This window comes from Xenopus laevis, chromosome 9_10L, assembly GCF_017654675.1.
Source record: "Xenopus laevis strain J_2021 chromosome 9_10L, Xenopus_laevis_v10.1, whole genome shotgun sequence".
In the NCBI taxonomy this organism is placed as follows: domain Eukaryota; kingdom Metazoa; phylum Chordata; class Amphibia; order Anura; family Pipidae; genus Xenopus; species Xenopus laevis.
Window position 1 is genome coordinate 111,704,020 of NC_054387.1, and position 19,338 is coordinate 111,723,357.

Sequence of the window (19,338 nt, forward strand, 5' to 3'; positions counted from 1 at the left end):
GATATATAGCTGTGAATGGCTTTGATGCAAAATATTGGATACCCTGCATTTCATTGAGTGAGATTGCCTTGATTAAGTTGAAGCTACTAGATCTTCATAGACTTCTTAGGTTAGACTTCACAGACATCTAATTCTGACCTAAAGGAGTCTACAGAGACAATCAGCTCCGAGGTTTTCCAGTTCATCTAAAGGGACGAACAAGATTGCAGAGAGGGCTGTTTCACTGATAGCTGATGATGGCATTGGCTTAAATGCAATTTTCATGGATTTTAGCAGAAGCTTTTGTTTACCGTTAGGTTTGAAAGCATGCTCCAACAGGCACAATGCAGAATCAATAAATATTATCATGGCTGGCAGAACAAATATCCAAATGTATAAATTAGAATAATCACAATTGTTAGTGTCCCGTTCATACTAGACTTTGGAATGACAACCCACAGATTCTCACCAGGTGAGACTTAAGGTCGCCATACACGGGCCGATAAAAGCTGCCGACAGACTGTGTCGGCAGCTTATTGGCCCGTGTATGGGGGCCCCCGACCGGCTTCCCCGATCGAGATCTGGCCGAAAGTCGGCCAGATCTCGATCGGATGGGACAGAAAATCCCGTCGGATCGCGGCCGCATCTGTTCGTTGATACGGTCCCGCGATCCGACCGCCCGTTTACCATGGAATCATGATGTTATTTTTCAGTGAGATTGGAAGAAATAAGTCATATGACACAGGGGCTAGTTTCCTCTCCAGCACCATAATAAACCCCCATGACCAGTAGGACTTTCTTCTGCTGTAGCTGATTAAAATTTTATTGCTCAGAAAGGTGTTTAAAAAAAATGAGTTTCTTCAAAGCAATTTAACCATTTTTGAATTATGCATAACAGATATGTATATTATAGTGAAGGTCAAATTGGCTTTGGTTTGCTAAAGACATACAGTATTGGGATGCAATATTCAAATAGACTTGGAAATATATAAAATATGCAGAGCAAATGATAACTGGTAATATGCATGATAAAATTGCCATGTGTGCTCTCACCACTGGTCCCTGATTGGGAATGGATTTTATTAAATAAGGGCACGTCTGGAATGGGGGAATTAATGATGGAAATTGAGGAGATGAAAGAAGAACAGAATGTTATTTATTATTTTGAGTTTTTTTCGTCCCTTCTGGCCATCACTGCCACTCATCATAAAGTCATACCTCGTCTGTGTCAGTCCTTAATGCAGTAAATCTTTGTTGTTGACTGTGGCCAGTTTTTCAGTAATTCTGTATAGTCACAAATGTTTATTAGTCCAGTGGTTTAGTTAAATCACCACAATAACCATATGAAACCATAGAACAGCACTTGGACGTCTTAGGCCTAGTGATCAGTTCCACCCAAATGCACAATGAATACATTTGCTCTTGTTTTAAACAATATGGCACCTACTTTACATTTTGTTGTCTTATGGCTTGGGTCATTTTTTAATAACAAAAATAATAATAATAAATTGACTGGTAAATATTTCGGCCTTTACAAATGATTCTGTATACACTATAATTTGTTGAAGGAGTAGTTCACATCGGAGGATAGATTCTGGAAACTTGAGTAATGAATGGATCTGTTTTTTCTTTTGTACATCTTGGCCACTGACACAAAATAATTTAACAATAGCAGTTGAGCAGTTGAAATGTCTTGCCTTTTGATTCCACTAAAAGCTATGCAAGTCTTCGGTGTTCTTCTATCATACACTCTTTCCGGGCATGTAAATGCCTATCATTCGCATGCAGCTTAGGGAATCAGTTGAGGAGAGAGAACTATTGGAGGAATAATTCCACCATCTGACTGAGCATTGGGCCAGGCAATACACAAGGCTCATACCAGTTTTATAATTTAGTATCAGTGGTTTTTCCTGGTTTGTCCATGATCTTCTTCCTTTTTTCTATGGCATTGAGAACCTTCTTTCTCGGCCCAAGCGCGATGTTAATGCTTTGTAGGTCTTCATTAGAACAAAGCATAAGAGCATCCAAATCTATCTTTTCCCTGATAAGAGTAGCATATAATTCTAGCAAACCATGAGATGCCAGAAAGACCTGAAGAGGAGACGTTTCACCTTCATCGTCCAATTCCATCTCATCTTCATTCCAAGTCACGATCGATTCTTGTTCATTATCTGACTCTTCACCATTTTCAGCTTCATCTGTAAACAGCTCACTTGGAAGCTGGAAACCTATATCACTTCTAGCTGTTGACAGATCATCAAAATCAGTACTGATTCCTGAAGCGAGATTGCGCCGGAACATTATATTCCCAAGACCAGGCCGATTGAAGATTGATTCTTTTTCTTTCCCTTCATTTTCTTCCTCATTTTCATTAAAAACGTCCATGGCTTTGGGACGTGAAGCATTGGCATTTTCATCATTGGCAAAAATGACATTACTCACTGTCTCTCTGTCAATTGTGTTCTTGTTTTTCTTTTTTGACTTCAGCTGGAACGTGTCCTTAAAACCTTTGGAGATACTGCTTATTGTAGATGGTGTGGAGAAACGAGCACCGACTGAGCCAGACAGGGTTCCTTTGGAAGAGTTAACTGTTCCACCTTTGCTTTTATTATAATTCTTGCTCATCTGGTTTTGGTGCCTATCTTGAATTTTCTCACATTCCTTGATTTTCCTATCAGCGTCCTTCACTGCTTGGTCCTTCAGTCTTTCTACCTTTTTAGGGTTTAGGGATGTTTGTTTATTTGCTGCTCCATCCAGAATTTTGACACACTCGGTGCGGTCTTTTATAGCAGCAACATCAAGCGGCGTACGATATTTGTTGTCCAGCGCGAATATATTCGCTCCAAAGTTGACTAGGAAGGAAACGCAGCTTGCATGCCCTTTTTCAGCCGCATGATGCAGGGGTGTGTTTCCCCAGATGTCACATTTGTCTGGATCCCCTCTGAAAGACATATAATTATTTACAGGGGTTAGGATAAGTATTTACTTATAGTGATAAGCATGTTAACATTTGCAAAGCTCTACCTCAAGATTCCTGAAAATTAAAACCATAAATGTGATTTGCAATTTTCATCTAATGGGCTCAGTTCTGCTTGATAGAGTACAATACATCTTCATTATGCCTGGTATATTGGTACAGTTATTTTTAATTCCAAAGGGTTGAAAAGTTTTGCTCATGAAAACTGGAGCTATAAGTGAAACAGCTTTTTATTTAATATTCCTAAACATCATCTGGGAGGGTAAACTGCCATTGCTCCCTACAAAAACAAGAAAACCAATTACTTGCGTCTAAATTAGCTGTTTGATGCAACTAAATTAGTTTTTTGATGTGACCATAACATTGCCCTTTAAATTAGAAATGAAATCATATTGTCCTTTTTGGTCATTTAAAAGATACTTCATATCAGAGTAGTCCATTGCTGGAGAGGAACAATTTGTGATGGATTATTATTATTAAAGGGATACTGTCATGGGAATTTTTTTTTTCAAAATGAATCAGTTAATATTGCTGCTCCAGCAGAATTCTGCACTGAAATCCATTTATCAAAAAAGCAAACAGATTTTTTTATATTCAGTTTTGAAATCTGACATGGGGCTAGACATATTGTCAATTTCCCAGCTGCCCCAAGTCATGTGACTTGTGCTCTGATAAACTTCAATCACTCTTTACTGCTGTACTGCAAGTTGGAGTGATATCACCCCCTCCCTCCCCCCCCCCCCAGCAGCCAAACAAAAGAACCATGGGAAGGTAACCAGATAGCAGCTCCCTAACACAAGATAACAGCTGCCTGGTAGATCTATGAACAACACTCAATAGTAAAAACCCATGTCCCACTGAGACACATTCAGTTACATTGAGAAGGAAAAACAGCAGCCTGCCAGAAAGCATTTCTCTCCTAAAGTGCAGGCACAAGTCACATGACCAGGGGCAGCTGGGAAATTGGCAAAATGTCTAGCCCCATGTCAGATTTCAAAATTGAATATAAAAAAATCTGTTTGCTCTTTTGAGAAATGGATTTCAGTGCAGAAGTCTGCTGGAGTAGCACTATTAACTGATTAATTTTGAAAAAAACATGTTTTCTGATGACAGGATCCCTTTAATAATAATGATAAAGCTTTGAATGGGATTTTATAAGAATCAGTTTAACAAAAAATTATGATGTATGAGCTTAACCTGTGCCATGTATAATTGTTTTCAGTGCCTTTTTGTTAGTGTCCCTGCAAGTACGTTTGGGCAGGAATCCTATAGTGAATCCTATAGTGAGTGCATAAGGGCCCAGTCAAGTTCAAGGCCAATAGAACTTTAATACTAGAAATACTGGTGGAATATTGAGGTATTCCCCTAAAAGCTTGGGACTTGATTGCTACGGGAGGCAGCACCCATTAATGCCAGCATGCCCAAAATCTAGTATCATCTGTATAAAGCATAGGAACCAGATGCACACCCTAACGCTTTTAGATGTGTGTTTCTCTCTTCTTCATTTTGGTAGAATGTGGCTTTTGCTCAGAGGCTGCATGATGCTGTTTATAAATACCTGCACTGGTAGTGATGTAATAAGCAGGTGCCAGGCCCCCTGCAAAAGAATCTTCAGAGGGGCCCGACATGCACAAGCTACTTCCGGCCTCACCAACCCCCTCTCACTGCTGCATGCAAAAATTTAAAGTATAAGCAGCTGGTGAGGGGATTCAAGCTATAGGGGAAGCAGACCCAGTGGTTTGGGCTCCCCTTTCCCCCTTGCAACTGCAGGGTCTGCTTCCTCTATAGTTATACCATTGTGCACTGGTGTATTGGGTGGGTGGAAGGGTGAATGAATAGAAGATATGCTGCCTTTGCGTACCTATGTATGCTATTGCTTTTTTTTACTCATGCATTAGGAGTTGGCTGCAAAGAGACTGAGACTGGTGGTACACATCTATGCTACTGGAAGAGGATAGAGCAGACACACACCCACGGCAACCCCTGGACTTAACAGCCTGGAGCTCAGTAATAGAGGATACAGCAACCTCAGGATTATGCAATGGAACAAAGATACCGTCACACGAGGCTTAATTTGCGTGGCCTCTAAATATTGCACTTCCGCACTTTGAATTAAAGCAAGGGTTTCCCTGCAAATGAAGCCTTGTGTACCGGTATCTTTGTTCCATTACACATCTATGCTACCCCTTATGAATAGAATGCAAAATATGAGCGCGAAGGGATGCAGGGTGTTTCTAGGCCCCAAGCTTAGTGCTTGGTTGAGTCCAATAGTTAGGTGAAGGGGCTAATGTTCTGATGCAAAATTTGCATCTGTATGCTTTTAATTTCTGAAAATTATACACAAGGACCTCACTTACATAAACTCATATAAGTCTTAATCCCATTTAAATGGGATCTGTTATCTGGAAACTCACTCATCTAAAAAGCTCTGAATTACGGAAAAGCTGTCTCCCATAGACTCCATTTTATCCAAATAATCCAAATTTTTAATAACGATTTCCTTTTTCTCTGTAATAATAAAACAGCACCTTGTACTTGATCCAAACTAAGATATAATGAATCCTTATTGGAAGCAAAACCAGCCTGTTGGGTTTATTTAATGTCCAATTGATTTTCTAGACTTAAGGTATGAATTACAGAAAAATACGTTATCCGGAAAACCTGGATTTCTGCACCACGAAGTTGTCATTTTAGTCTTTCTGCAATAGAAAAATATGCCTATAATAATAATATGCCTATTTATACAAAGTGGATGAATCTCCATCAGTTAACAACATCACTTTTCATTACATTCCCTATAAAGCATATAATAACAGCCCGAAACCTAACTTTTTTTTTTATTCAGATCACCACCCCCAAAATATAAGCTTTGTGTCTGCAAACAATGTGTAATGTTCAGTAAAGTAGAAAAAATTATAGTCCTATGGCACTTGGTAACTGACTTACCTAACACCTTCTTTACCTCATTTCTAGGAACACATGTGCATACGTCATATATGCCTTAGTAAAAGCTGTACAGGTTGAAGTGTAGCTCTGAATATTTAAAGGTGTCTTATATTAAAGGTTATTTTCCAAGCCTTCAGTATACCTTATGGAGAGCAATCCACCCCAGGGTGCAGAGACTATTTCCAGGGAGGCTAGGACGAGGAGGCCAATGTCTAAGGAATGCAGAGGATAAGTTATTTATTCCCAGTGGGATAATATATAATTCAAAGGGCACCGGGTTGCATGGCGGGGAATTGCCATCACAGTCATATGTACAAACAATAATTACATGAGAATATGTTTATTTAGGACTTTGCTTATTATTTAGGTCATAAGGAACAACTACTAAGGCTCATTTGCTGGTCCTATTTGCACTAATGCAATAACCCATAGCAACCAATCTGTGGTTAGAACAATCCAAGAAAACATTTGATTGGTTGTCACTGGATACTGTCCAGGTGCAAATTTTCCTGTTTTTTTCATCAGCATTCTGTCTCTGCATTCTTGATAACACGTCTTGAGCATTCCTAAGCCCAGTTATCCAGAAAATCCCAGATCCTGAGCATTCTGGATAATAGGTCCCATTCCTGTAATGATATTATGGCCTTTGCATATCCTATCCTATTTTGACATTTCTGTGGTCTGCCCTGGAATTAGCCCAAAAATCAGACCATTTAGGGCTTTTTGGGCAAAAATACGAAAAATTCGGGCTTCTCGTACAATTTGGGTTTTCGCTCAATTTTATTGAGTTTTTACCAGAACTGATTAAATCGAGATTTTTTAATAATAAATAAGTTAAAATCAGGTATGGGAGTTCGGTTGTGTTCTTTTTAGTTATATAATGAGATCAATTCTGGTTTTAGTAAATTAGTTAAGTTATTAATTAGGTTTTTAGTATCCATGTTTGGATATGCATTCAGGGATAAATCATATTTTTTTTCTGGTAGCCATACTGATTGTCAGTGATCTAATGAAAAGCAAATTAGCCAGAAATAGCTAGAAATGGAAGGTTATAGAAGGCATGGAAGGTGCCAAATTGCATGCCTTAACACATCAATCAAAAACCCAATGAAGAATAACCACTCCACTTACGTTTATCAATGCAAAGAATTAACTTCTTGAGCATTCTTGATAACACGTCCCCTACCGATATATATGTATTCAGTATTTTAGTATCAGACGCATAACAACTATAAGGTAAGATAATGTATGTTTTATTGTTTGTGTGACGCACGGCATGCGCATAACAGATGGGTCTAGATGTAAAAAGTAATCTCTCTTTAGAGAATGCAATGGTGTTCTACAGGGCATTGCTAGTGAAGGAGACATATATTATTCAGCTGATATTACTATTAAGAAAACAGATTGTATTTTCCAGTCCAGAAGATTAACTTGGCAAAAACCAAATATACAGAATGTATGCGTTAGCATGGTGCTGGAAAAAAAGAAAATCTGACAGCATTATTATTATTTATACACTATAATAAATACTGCACATATACCGTGTCCTGCTAATGTTTCTCCAAAGTCTACATTATTTTAGCTGGTAACGTTTCTGCTAAATCTGTTGTTTGATTGAAGCTGACAGTGACAATATTGAAAGTATATTTGTCCATGTTGCGTTATTCCCCCCCCCACTGCGAGCAATATAGTTTTGTATAATTAGGTTATGTAATCAAAAGCTTCAAGTTTTAGGAGCTGGAAATTGCAATTTTAAACTAGATCAAAGCAATTATGTGAGGAATAGGAATAAGAAAAATGTCACCTATTTATGGGTTACTTTTTCCGGATAATGGATCTTTCTGTAATTTGGACCTATAAACTTTAAGTCTACTAAGAAAACCTTATGTATAGTGATGGGCGAATTTCTCCCGTTCTTGAATTTCCAGCAAAATTCGCGAAACGTCGAAAAATTTGAGAAAAAACGTGAGATCTGAAAGTTCACGGAAAAAAACATGAAATTCTAACGTTTTCATGAAAACAAACCGTGAAATTCGAACGTTTTCACGAAAAAATTGTGCAATTTGAACGTTTTCACAAAAAAATCTTGCAATTTGAACGTTTTCACAAAAAAATCGTGAAACTCGAACATTTTCACGAAAACCAGAAATTCGCCACAAATTCGTGCCAGGCGAATTTATTCGCCGATCACTACTTACGTCTAGTCGAAAATCATCATTAAACAAACCCAATAGGCTGGTTTTGCTTCCAATAAGGATTAATCATATCTTAGTTTGAATTAAGTACAAGCTACTGTTTTATTATTACAGAGCATTAGGAATTCATTTTTAAAAACTTGAATTATTTGGATAAAATGGAGTCCATGGAGGGTGGCCTTCCCATAATTTGAAGCTTTCTGATTAACAGGTTTCCAGATAACGGATTTTATACCTGTACTATGCATATACAGTATATAAACATATCTCTCAACCCATTTTCAATATTTTTAAGACATTAAGACATTCTGTGCCTTAAGCTACTAAAAAATGCCTTACCCGTTAAAACAGGGATTGTTTGTCCATATATTGCAATATATTTAAGCTGGCCAACTACGTCAAAGTCATCCCATATCTGGCCAGTCCTACACTCAAATTGCATCTCATTCATTAAGAATTAAATTGCTTCATTATACATTTTACACAGACTAAGTTTTACCTGCAACTTACAAGCTGCTTTCAAGGTTAAAAATGGATGTCCTTTTATTGGCCAACACTGGGATCACCTGACTATAGCTGGGAAATCCCTGTTTGGTTTAAAGGGTAAGGCATTTTTTAGTAGCTGTTTGCACAAAATGTCTCAATGTCTTAAATATATTGTATTAGTGCATTTTTTGTCCAGCTTTAGGATTTTAATGGCCATTGTTCTTTTAGTTTTAAATAACATGCCTGCACCTGTTGCACATGTTGTACAGGTATGGGATCCCTTATCTGGAAAGCTTGAAAACAAATTTTTAAAAACATTACAACATTTTCCTTTTTCTCTGTCTTAATAAAACAGTACAGGTATTGGATCCGTTGTCTGGAAACCCGTTAACTAGACAGCTCCGAATTATGGGAAGGCCATCTCCCATAGACTCCATATTAATCAAGTCATTCAAATTTTTAAAAACGATTTCCTTTTTCTCTGTAATGATAAAACAGTAATTTATCCAAACTAAGATATAATTAATCATCATTGGAAGCAAAACCAGTCTATTAGGCTTAATTAATTTGTATGAATTTTTGTAGACTTAATATATGGAGATCCGAATTAAGGAAAGACCCCTTATCCGGAAAATCCCAGGTCCTGCCTATTCTGGAAAACAGGTCTCATACTTGTACCTGGTACATGATCTCAGCTAAGATATAATTCATCTTTACTAGAGGCGAAACAGTCATATTGGGTTTAATACTTGTTTTAATGATTTTTAGTAGACTATAGATAGCCAAATTAGAGGAGAAATCAACCTGTCCTGAAAATAACCAATACCCCCAACCCCAGGTAGACCCCCCTCCCTCCTCTCCCCAGGCTAACTACCCCCCAGGGGAGATGCCCCATACTCCATACTAACCCCTCGCCGCAGATCTTCCAGTGAAGTTGGAAGTCTGTACTGGAATTAGCCCGAAAATCAGACCATTTAGGACTTTTTGGGCAAAAATACAAAAAATTCGGGCTTTTTGTACAATTCGGTTTTCGCTCAACCCTATGGACTTTTTACCCGAACTGATTAAATCGAGTTTTTTTAATAATAAATACGTTTAAATAGGTATGGGAGTTTGGTTGTGTTTTTTTTAGTTATATAATGTGATCAATTCGGGTTTTAGTAAATTAGTTAAGTTATTAATTAGGTTTTTAGTTTCCATGTTTGGGTAAGCATTCAGGGATAAATTATATTTTGTTCCTGCTAGCCAGACTGATTCTTTGTGAAAGTCTCCATTCCACTAAAGAGAATAGAGAATTTTTACATGGGAGTACTGTAAAGTGTAAAGCAGATTAAAGATGTGTAGGCAAGGATTCCCCAGGAGGAATCTTTCTGACTATTCTACATTTAGGTTTTCTATGGTGAATGTTATTGTAGGTCTGTTCTTGCTTACCGTTTTCCATGTAGTGGACCATATATATATATAATGCACCATACCTTTGTGATTATGCAGCAGATTACAATAAAATTATTTGTCACCGAGATATCAATCTGATAACTAGGGTCCACATGACCTTAGCAACCATGAATTAGATAAGAGACTGGAATATGAATAGGAGAGGCCCTGAATAGAACAACGAGTAATAAAAAGTAGCAATAATTATAAAAGTGTAGTCTTACAGAGCATTTGTTTTTAGATGGGGTCAGTGAACCCAATTGAAAGCTGGAAAGAGTCAGAAAAGAAGGCAAATTATTCAAAAACGATACAACTGAAAAAATAAAGACAAATTGAAAATTTGCTTAGAATTAGGCATTCTATAATATACTAAGAGCTAATTTAAAGCTGAACCACCTCTTTAACAGCAGGATCCATATTGGCCTACTTAGATGAATAATGCTTGTGTTTTCCAGTGTGATAAACGTGTACCATTATGTGTGAGCCCCCTACCAGACATATGAAAGGTCTTCTTAGCATGGTTAAGGCTGCTGGATGGAGAATATGGTAATCTTGTTAATAGTAGGAAATGTGTAGAAAGCCCTATTAAAGAGTGAGAAAATGACTTACATTTATGACCATACATTTAGAGGCCTATTTGTAGCCTCAAGGGAGGGTAGTGGTGACATCAGGGGGGTTGAGGTATTTTGGGGTGGCAGGTGGGCATGTCAGGGTGGGGAGCGGGGGGGGAGAATTTGTGCGTTGGGTCCGTGGGGAGGTCCTGGTCGTTGGAGTGTGGGTCGGAGCACTTAAAAGTAAGTGCTGCAATGGGAAAAATGAAAGAAATGGAGGAAATTACATTGCTGGTAAATTTGTAATACTGGTCCTGGCCCTAGCAGTTGATTTATCAAAGCAAATTCTAATTTGTTTAGTATAGGTGCATCGCATGTAAGTCTAGTGTACACTGTAATTATAGGAAAAACCACTGCATTGTGGATAAAAACCAAGGCAGATTTTTGCTTTTTTCACATTGCACTGCATTCATGAGAGAGCCTTTTGGACTCTATTCACAAAAGTACTTTGTTCTCATACATACTCTTTACAACCTATGCATAGTGTTTATGCTCTGCTGAATTGCACTCAAGTGCAAAGTACAGGGTGTCATAGAAACCCTGGAATTAACACCTGTCAATAACTCTAGGGATTATTATCAGGATGTGCCAACACAAGCTGGTGCGACACCATTTGCATACAAGTGAATTAAGAAAATGCTGGAATAGTGATGAGTTGCTGGAATTCCAGAAATAATGGTAAAAAACATGATTAATTACAACCTGGATTTTGCACTTTGCGTCGAGAGCTGCTTTGTTAAATGAGTTCTTTTATTCATAGAAAAATACTGACATGGCTGAAGCTCAATTAATCTTGGTATATATTGGCCAGCCAACACTGGTCTGCATGCCATATATCAATAGATAATACACAAGAGCCATGAATATCCTGTAAAACGGTTTTTAGTGATGTCATTGGTTATAATCTGAGTTTATGATGTAATTTCTGTCACATGACTCACTGAAACGTGTTGCAAAATATGAGGATATTAGAAGTCACCTTGGAGTTCCATAACCTTCGGTCTCATGCTTTTACGTGATCATGGAACTCCTTGGGAACTTACAATATCCTTATATTTTACAACAGGGGGTACTTTATTCACTATGTAATGAATGATCCCTGCCAGACCTCTAAAGACAACAGATAGTTCCTCTTTGCAAGAAGGACCACTATATTTCACTTTGCCTCAGACCTGCCTAAAAATGGATTTTGTCTCTCTGAGAAATGGGTGAAATATTCATTGTGAGTGAAAATGAAAGCACGTGGAAAGCCGATAATCAAACCTGGAAACTGTATCCATCTGGAAATTAACTGTATCCCTCTGGAATTAATTTCATCGTGAAGAGCTGAGAACTTATTGAGGTTGCATGAATCATTGTAGATTAATCACAATGTGCAATATGAACAAAGCAGCTGTTCCTAACTTTAGAAACCGAAAATGTAGGGCATTAGCATCTTAAGCATGGCAGTTGCAAATTGGCACTAGGATTACCAGTAACTCAAGGATGGGTTTACTTGGGTCCGGTGGGCCCTGTACTTTGCACTTATTTATTAGCACAGGCTGCAGTGGTAAAACTACCACTAAAGCCTGCTGTATGGTAATTTATTATAATACACAAAAGTCATGAATATCTTGTAAATTAAATTCTTATTGATGGTGACTAGTGATGTCATCAGTTAGAAACGGTGAGTAGTGATGTCATTGTTGCCTGAGACGGCAGTTCCCCACAAATTACCAGGGGCAGAAAAATTAGGCTTTAAGTATTATATTAGGCTTAAAGGGATAGTGTCATGGGAATTTTGTTTTCTCAAAGTTAATAGTGCTGCCCCAGCAGAATACTGCACTGAAATCCATTTCTCAAAAGAGAAATCAGATATTTTTATATTTAATTTTGAAATGTGACATGCGGTTAGACATATTGTCAGTTTCCCAGCTGCCCCCAGTCATGTGACTAGTGCTCTGATAAACTTCAGTCACTCATTACTGCTGTACTGCAAGTTAGAATGATATCACCCCCTCCCTTTCCCCCCAGCATCCTAAAAACAGAACAATGGGAAGGTAACCAGATAACAGCTCCCTAACACAAGATAACAGCTGCCTGGTAGATCTAAGAACAACACTCAATAGCAAAATCCAGGTCCCACTGTGACACATTCAGTTACATTGAGTAGGAGAAACAACAGCCTGCCAGAAAGCAGTTTCATCCTAAAGTGCTGCATCTTTCTGAAAGCACATGACCAAGCAAAATGACCTGAGATGGCGCCTACACACCAATATTTAAATTTAAAGAAAATACACTTGCAGGTTCAGGAATGAAATTTTTTATTGTAGAGTGAATTATTCGTAGTGTAAACAGTGTAATTTAGAATTAAAAACAACGTCATAAAAATCATGACAGAATCCCTTTAAGTATTAAATAAGGCTTTTCTAGAGCAGAAATTGCACTCTTTGTGCTAGTGATGTGGCACAGAGAGAAGCATCACAAATACCACTTTTAGGATCGCCCCTGTGCTTACTGAAAGATTCTAAGGGTGTGTATAGAAAAGTCACAGCTGCCCTTACATTTCTAACTAAACACCTAGAACTAGGGATGCCCCTAACCTAGAAGTTCTTTCTATTTTGGATTCGGCGGAACCCCCGAATCCTTTGCGAAGGATTCGGCCGAATACCAAACCCAATCTGAATCCTAATTTGCAAATGCAAATTAGGGGAGGGAAGGTGAAAACAGTTTTTACTTGTTTTGTGACAAAAAGTCATGCGATTTACCTATCTGTCCCCTATTTGCATATTCAAATTAGGATTTGGCCAAATCCGAATCCTGCTGAAAAAGACAGAATCCTGGCTGACTCCCGAACCTGGACTCGGAGCATTCCTACTGTTTAAGAACTTAAACCAGTCATTTATCAACACTGGGCAGGAATCCATGGCAACCAATCAAATTGCTGCTTTCATTGTTCTACTTGCAGCTGGCTTTAAAAAGCTAATTACTGATTGGTTGCTATAGGTAACTGCCCATGGGCAAATTTGCCCAGTGTTGATAAATGAGCCCCTATTGTATCATGGAAATCATGCCTGTCGTCTGCTATATAAACGTGTGTTTTACAGCCCTAGGAATCTTAATAGCTGCCCCCATGGCCTGTGTATGTGTAAAGCAAACATACAATTTTCACCAGTGCAGGGTTAGTGTTTATTATATTCAAATGAATACCAAACCCTTTCAATTGTTGGCACTAATGTCCATGGTGCAAAGAGTAGGGGGTGTGGCTTGTATCCAGGAAGTGTTACCTGAGCTAGATTGCTGGAAGTTTCCAATCAATTAAGCTGCAGGGGTGTGTGTGTGTGATATCTGTAACCTTCCTCAGAACTACGCACATGCAGGATGTGTTGGAAAAGCTGCTGCTATCTCTAACTTGGTTAACATTGGCAGTGGCAGATTAAAGATGAGATGTGGGGGTTAATTATCAACACTGGGCAAATTTGCCCATGGGCAGTAACCCATGGCAACCAATCAAATTGCTGCATTCATTCTTCTACTTGCAGCTGGCTTTAGAAAGCTAACCACCGATTGGTTGCTATAGGTAACTGCCCATGGGCAAATTTGCCCAGTGTTGATAAATGAGCCCCTAATCTTTTAAAGGCTTATTAACCAGGAGGTTAATAACCCGGTGGAGACCAGGCAGGGGGCGGCCATGATGTAGAGGGTGCGGCGCAATGTCAATCATGGGGAATCCTGCCCAGTTTTCCAAATAAGGAAAACTGGGCAGGATTCCCCATGATTGAAGTTTTGACCCAGGCAGCCCTTCAAAATAACGGGCTGTCTGGGTCAAAACCGGACAGGTGGCAACCCTATACTGTTGTCATTAGGGCTTATATATTAGAACGCGAGATACAAGTGCTAGAGGAGTTATAGGGGTGGTTCACCTTTAAGGTAACCTTTAGCATGTTATAAATGGTCAATTCTAAGCAACTTTTCAATTGGTTTTCATTATTTATTTTTGATAGTTTTGTAGTTATTTGCCTTTTTCTTCTGACTTTTTGCAGCTTTCAAATGGGCGTCACTGACCCCTTCTAAAAAACAAACGCTCTGTAAGGCTACACATGTATTGTTATTGTAATTTTTATTGCTCATCTTTCTATTCAGGCCTCTCCTATTCATATTCCAGTCTCTTATTCCAATCAATGCATGGTTGCTAGGGTAATTGGGACCCTAGCTACCAGATTGCTTAAAATACAAATTGAAGAGCCGCTGAATAAAAAGCTAAATAACTCAAGAACCTTTAATAATAAATAATAATAAAACCTTTAATAATAAAAAATGAAAACCAATTGCAAACTGCCATAGAATATCACTCTCTACATCGTACTAAAAGTTAACAAACAACCCCTTTACAGGTGCCCCATGGGTGCAGCTTGCCTCGCTGAAAAGGCCCGCTGACTTAGAATACCCAAATGTCAAGTAATACTGTTAGGGTGGGGAAACATATTAAAAAAAGAATTAGGCAAAAATTATTTTAATAGACTGTATTTGCCACACAGTTTTAGTGGCAGCATGCAGCTTTTAACCATGCCCATTTTTGTGGCCGCACCCCCAAATTTCCATGTTCATTTTATAAAATTTGGCAGGTTGTGAAAGTTTTAACACATTTCTGTATGTTTTATGTTTATACAGTTTTGCTAATGAAAGTGAAATTGCCCTTTAAGCTGAAAGTGACATTTTCCCCAAGAGACCTGCTTTTCTTAAATTGTTACAATGGCTTCTTTGCTTATCTTAAATGGTTACAGAATTATCCAAGTGCCACTTATTTTGGGCTCGAGCCAGTTAAGCCAATTAAGTTTTAGAAACTGTATCTTTTTCTGGATGTTCAGTGCATGAGATCAAAGAGAAAGTCTGGAATTTCAGTAACACTCTGGCACTACAAGTTTAGCTGTCAAAATCGTGACTGTGCCGTGAAAAACTGGACAGTTGGGAGGTATGTGTATCTGCTCCCTAATTTGAGGGGTGGGTTGTTAAAATCTCACATGTGCAAAGTCTCTTGTGTCCTGAATCCCAAAGAAGCTGCATTCACATGCACATTGGGCCGGCCTAGGGGCACCAGAAATTAAAAAAAATAAATAAACGACCTGGAAAGGGTGCGTTTAGATTAGTTGCATTACAGTTCAAGTAGGTGCTTGGGTCACTGTTCTCCATTGTACTCTCAGGTAGCCGCAGGTGCACCTCACACTGCTCATTCATGGAACATCCTTTATGATAGCTATCCGGTTTGGTGCACATTTAGGATGGAATAACATTCAAAATAGTCACAGCAGTTGTGCACTTTGATAGACTACAAATCCCAGCATTCTGTCAATAGTGAAATCATGCCTAGATATAAAGTTCAGCAACACCAGGGCTGCATTCCTAAAGAAATATAGATAAAGCAAACTTTCTCCAGCTCACCGGAATGAAGAGATTTATTATAATGCAAGCAGCATTCTTTTTTTAAGCACATCTTTGCACCAGTGCAGTAACCAATAGCAACACAATTAACGTCTGCTGTTTTGCGATTGCTGTGGGCTATTGAATCTGCGTTACAAGATGACTAGGCCTATTCAAGTTGTCCTTAGAATCAGGGAACTCATTCCTAATAAAAGCAGTGTAATATTACACTTTTCTCACATTTGCAAGTAGAGAATTGAGTGCCTTTCATACCGGCAATTGTATGGAGCCAGTCCAGATTGCTCGGAGCTAGACAAATGATTTCATTTTCATTCTCAGGAGCAGTACATATCAGCTCATCCTGCGTATGGCATTTCTTTTTTTGAAAATGACAAGGAAACTGTATTTTCTCTGTTCACATGGAAGCAAATGACTTGTTAAAAAGCATTTTCTCAGTTGTAACGAGCATAACTGGGCTTAGTTCCTGGAAAATGAATGATGAATTTAAAACAAAAAATGAAAGTCGAATTAAGAAAATAAAATATTGGTTTGTTTATGGCAACTTAAAGGGCATGCAAAGGCAAAAAAATAAAATACCCTTTTTACTTTCTTTAATGAAAAAGAAACCTATCTCCAATATACTTTAATTAAAAAATTTGTACTGTTTTTATAGGAAACCTGACTGTATGCAGTGAAATTCTCCCTTCATTTACTGCTGTGGATTGTCAGATGGTCCCTAACTGCTGAGCAGGGAAACAATTATACTTATGAACAGCAGGGGGAGCCCCCGCCTTACTTCCCAGCCATGCAGAACTCAAGCAGCTTTGTTTGTTTCCCTGTAGGGCAGTCAGCGACTGTGTAGAGATTTGTATTGGATTTTATTTTTGCCTCTACTGTTTCCCACTCCAGCTGCGGGGACAAAGATCATGGACCCAGATTTAAACAGATAAACTGGGATTCTATTTGGAGGATTATTTTACTGCAGCCACTGGTTCTGCAGAGGTGGAGAAAGTTTGTATTAAAAAATACAAAAACTATAAAATCCACATTAGATTACATGACAACACAGGACCCAGTGCAGTCTGCCTATTCTGATTATTAATCAGTCTTGCTGAATTGGCTTCTGGCCGATATCATTTGACTTGTGCTGTTTTGATAATTTATGACGATCCCTAAGCAGCCTAGACCACACTGAGCATGCACACAGTCTTGGTCTAACAAAGATGTTTAACAAAGTTACAAGATGGTGACCCCCTGTTGCCAACTTTGAAAGCATAAATTATTTGTTTGATTAGGCTTGTGGTGCAGTAAGTTCAGGTTTATGTTAAGTATACAAAATACAGCATTTCTAGCCTTATTCTATTTTAGACTTTTCTTCCCCTTTAAGTATAACTTTGGTCACGTGGATGATACCTGACGCTCAGGGCCACACAGTCCTTCTAATTCATAGTGAACATAAAACACAATAAAACACACCTAGGGCTAGGGAAACCATACAGCTTTTTGCCAAAATAGGACCAAACCAATCCTGGAATTCCCAAAATCATCACATGATTCTGCCAACCATATTATTTATCATTTTTGCCCTTTTGTTTTTATATTGGAAAAATGTCTGCATTTTGGCAGGTGTGCGAGTGTGTTTATACAGTATACAGTAAGAAACCTACACAATGCTGCCACCCTCACCCCTGGCTGAGAGGAGCCAAATGAAGAAAGCACCATTGTTAAGTCTACACCAGGGGTGTCCAAACTTTTGGCTCGCCGGGCCACATTGGAAAAAGAAAAATTGTCTGGGGCCACACATGAAATACACAAACACGTTTGATTTGTAAAAGTAAAGGAAATACACAGAAAAAAACTACAATGCCAGTTGGATAACCAGATGGAGTTATACACTGGAATATGGGACACGTGGATATTAAATAGACATATTATTATATTATTATTACTAACTGGGCAATGGGCAGAGTCCCCCCCTCCTCCTATTTCCTCGGGAACCAAGCGTTTCAAGATGGGCTGCATTCATATGCATCCTGGGCCGCATGTGGCACCCCTGGACACCCCTGGTCTACACTGAAAGTCCCACATTTCTAGTTACAAAATATTAACTTCTGATGTTACTTTTCTTCTTTAGTGCTTTGAGTCCTTTAATCTGACACTACTGCTATCATTTTCCCTAAGGGGAGGGGCTTTCCCCTATGTGTCCATTGTTACGTGTAGAGTATGTCCGTTCCACGGTGTTACCTCTGTTCTTGCTGCATGCATAGCCACAAAATAATGACGTTTTAGGGACACAAAGCCTATCCAAAAAGACATTGACGTAAGATATCCAAAAAGTCCGAATTACTCCCATAGAGTTCCTTTTAAGAAAAGAATTCAACTTTTTATTCTGTAATAAAAATAAAATAGACCCTATTCTAAGCTGTATACATTCATATTAGTGGCAAAACAATTGATTTGGGATGATAGATTTCAAATTAAAGGAACAGTAATCCAAATTACAAAGCAAGCCTTTATCTGGAAAACCCTAGGGCCTAAGTATTCCGGAAAATAGATACCGTACTTGTACTTTCCACCTATTGGTAGCCACCCTGATCACAAATTTGAGCACAACCAACATTCCGCCTAAAAGGTTCCTTTTGATATTAAACGAATGTCATTTCATTCCTCAAAGATGCCTTCCTGCCCCTTAGTGTTCCCGCCTTACTAAATGAAAAGAGAACAAGAGGCACTATAACTCACAAGTAATTATGGTAATATAATAGTCCCTGATATCCATCAGTCCCCATTTACTCCCCTACCACACTGAAGGGCAATATAGTTTTTGGCATTTCCACTTACCCTCTGTGGCACAAAAGCTCAAGGACATCCAGATGCCCATGGTAAGCAGCTAGAATGGTGGGAGTCATTCCATCCCCATCTGTGGTGTTAACATCCTTTTTAGTGGCTTCCTTTAAGATATCCTGATAGCCATCTATGGCAGCCTGGTGGTATCTGGTCGACATTCTCTCCCCCTCTTAATTTCAGTTTATTCCCTCGCCCTCTGTAAACTGAGAGTTGCAGTCAGTCACCTCTTGGCTACTCAACTAAATCAGTGTCATAAAGATAGTTAAATAATGATCACAGCCCTGATGGCACATTTAGAGCAATAGGATTGGGTGCAAAGTCCCTGTAAATGACTAACGTGGGGAGGGATCCTTAGCAACGAAAGAACATGTAGGCTAATAAGGGAAGAAACATTTTTTTTCTTTAGATAAGAGTATGGTTTCAAAGTTCCAGTCACTTTGTATAGGGTCAGAAGGATTATAAAAGA

At 38.6% G+C, this 19,338-nt stretch overlaps 1 protein-coding gene across 1 annotated transcript; it reads right to left on the reverse strand.

Moving 5' to 3' along the window:
- Nucleotides 1-784: 784 nt before the first annotated feature.
- Nucleotides 785-19,132, reverse strand: anks4b.L (ankyrin repeat and sterile alpha motif domain containing 4B L homeolog). The gene is made up of 2 exons (XM_018236455.2): nt 18,867-19,132; nt 785-2,920 (listed from the first exon to the last, which is right to left on the reverse strand). Exons 1-2 carry the CDS (start codon nt 19,028-19,030, stop codon nt 1,864-1,866), a joined length of 1,221 nt encoding a protein of 406 aa, XP_018091944.1. The 5' UTR covers nt 19,031-19,132; the 3' UTR covers nt 785-1,863.
- Nucleotides 19,133-19,338: the final 206 nt, after the last annotated feature.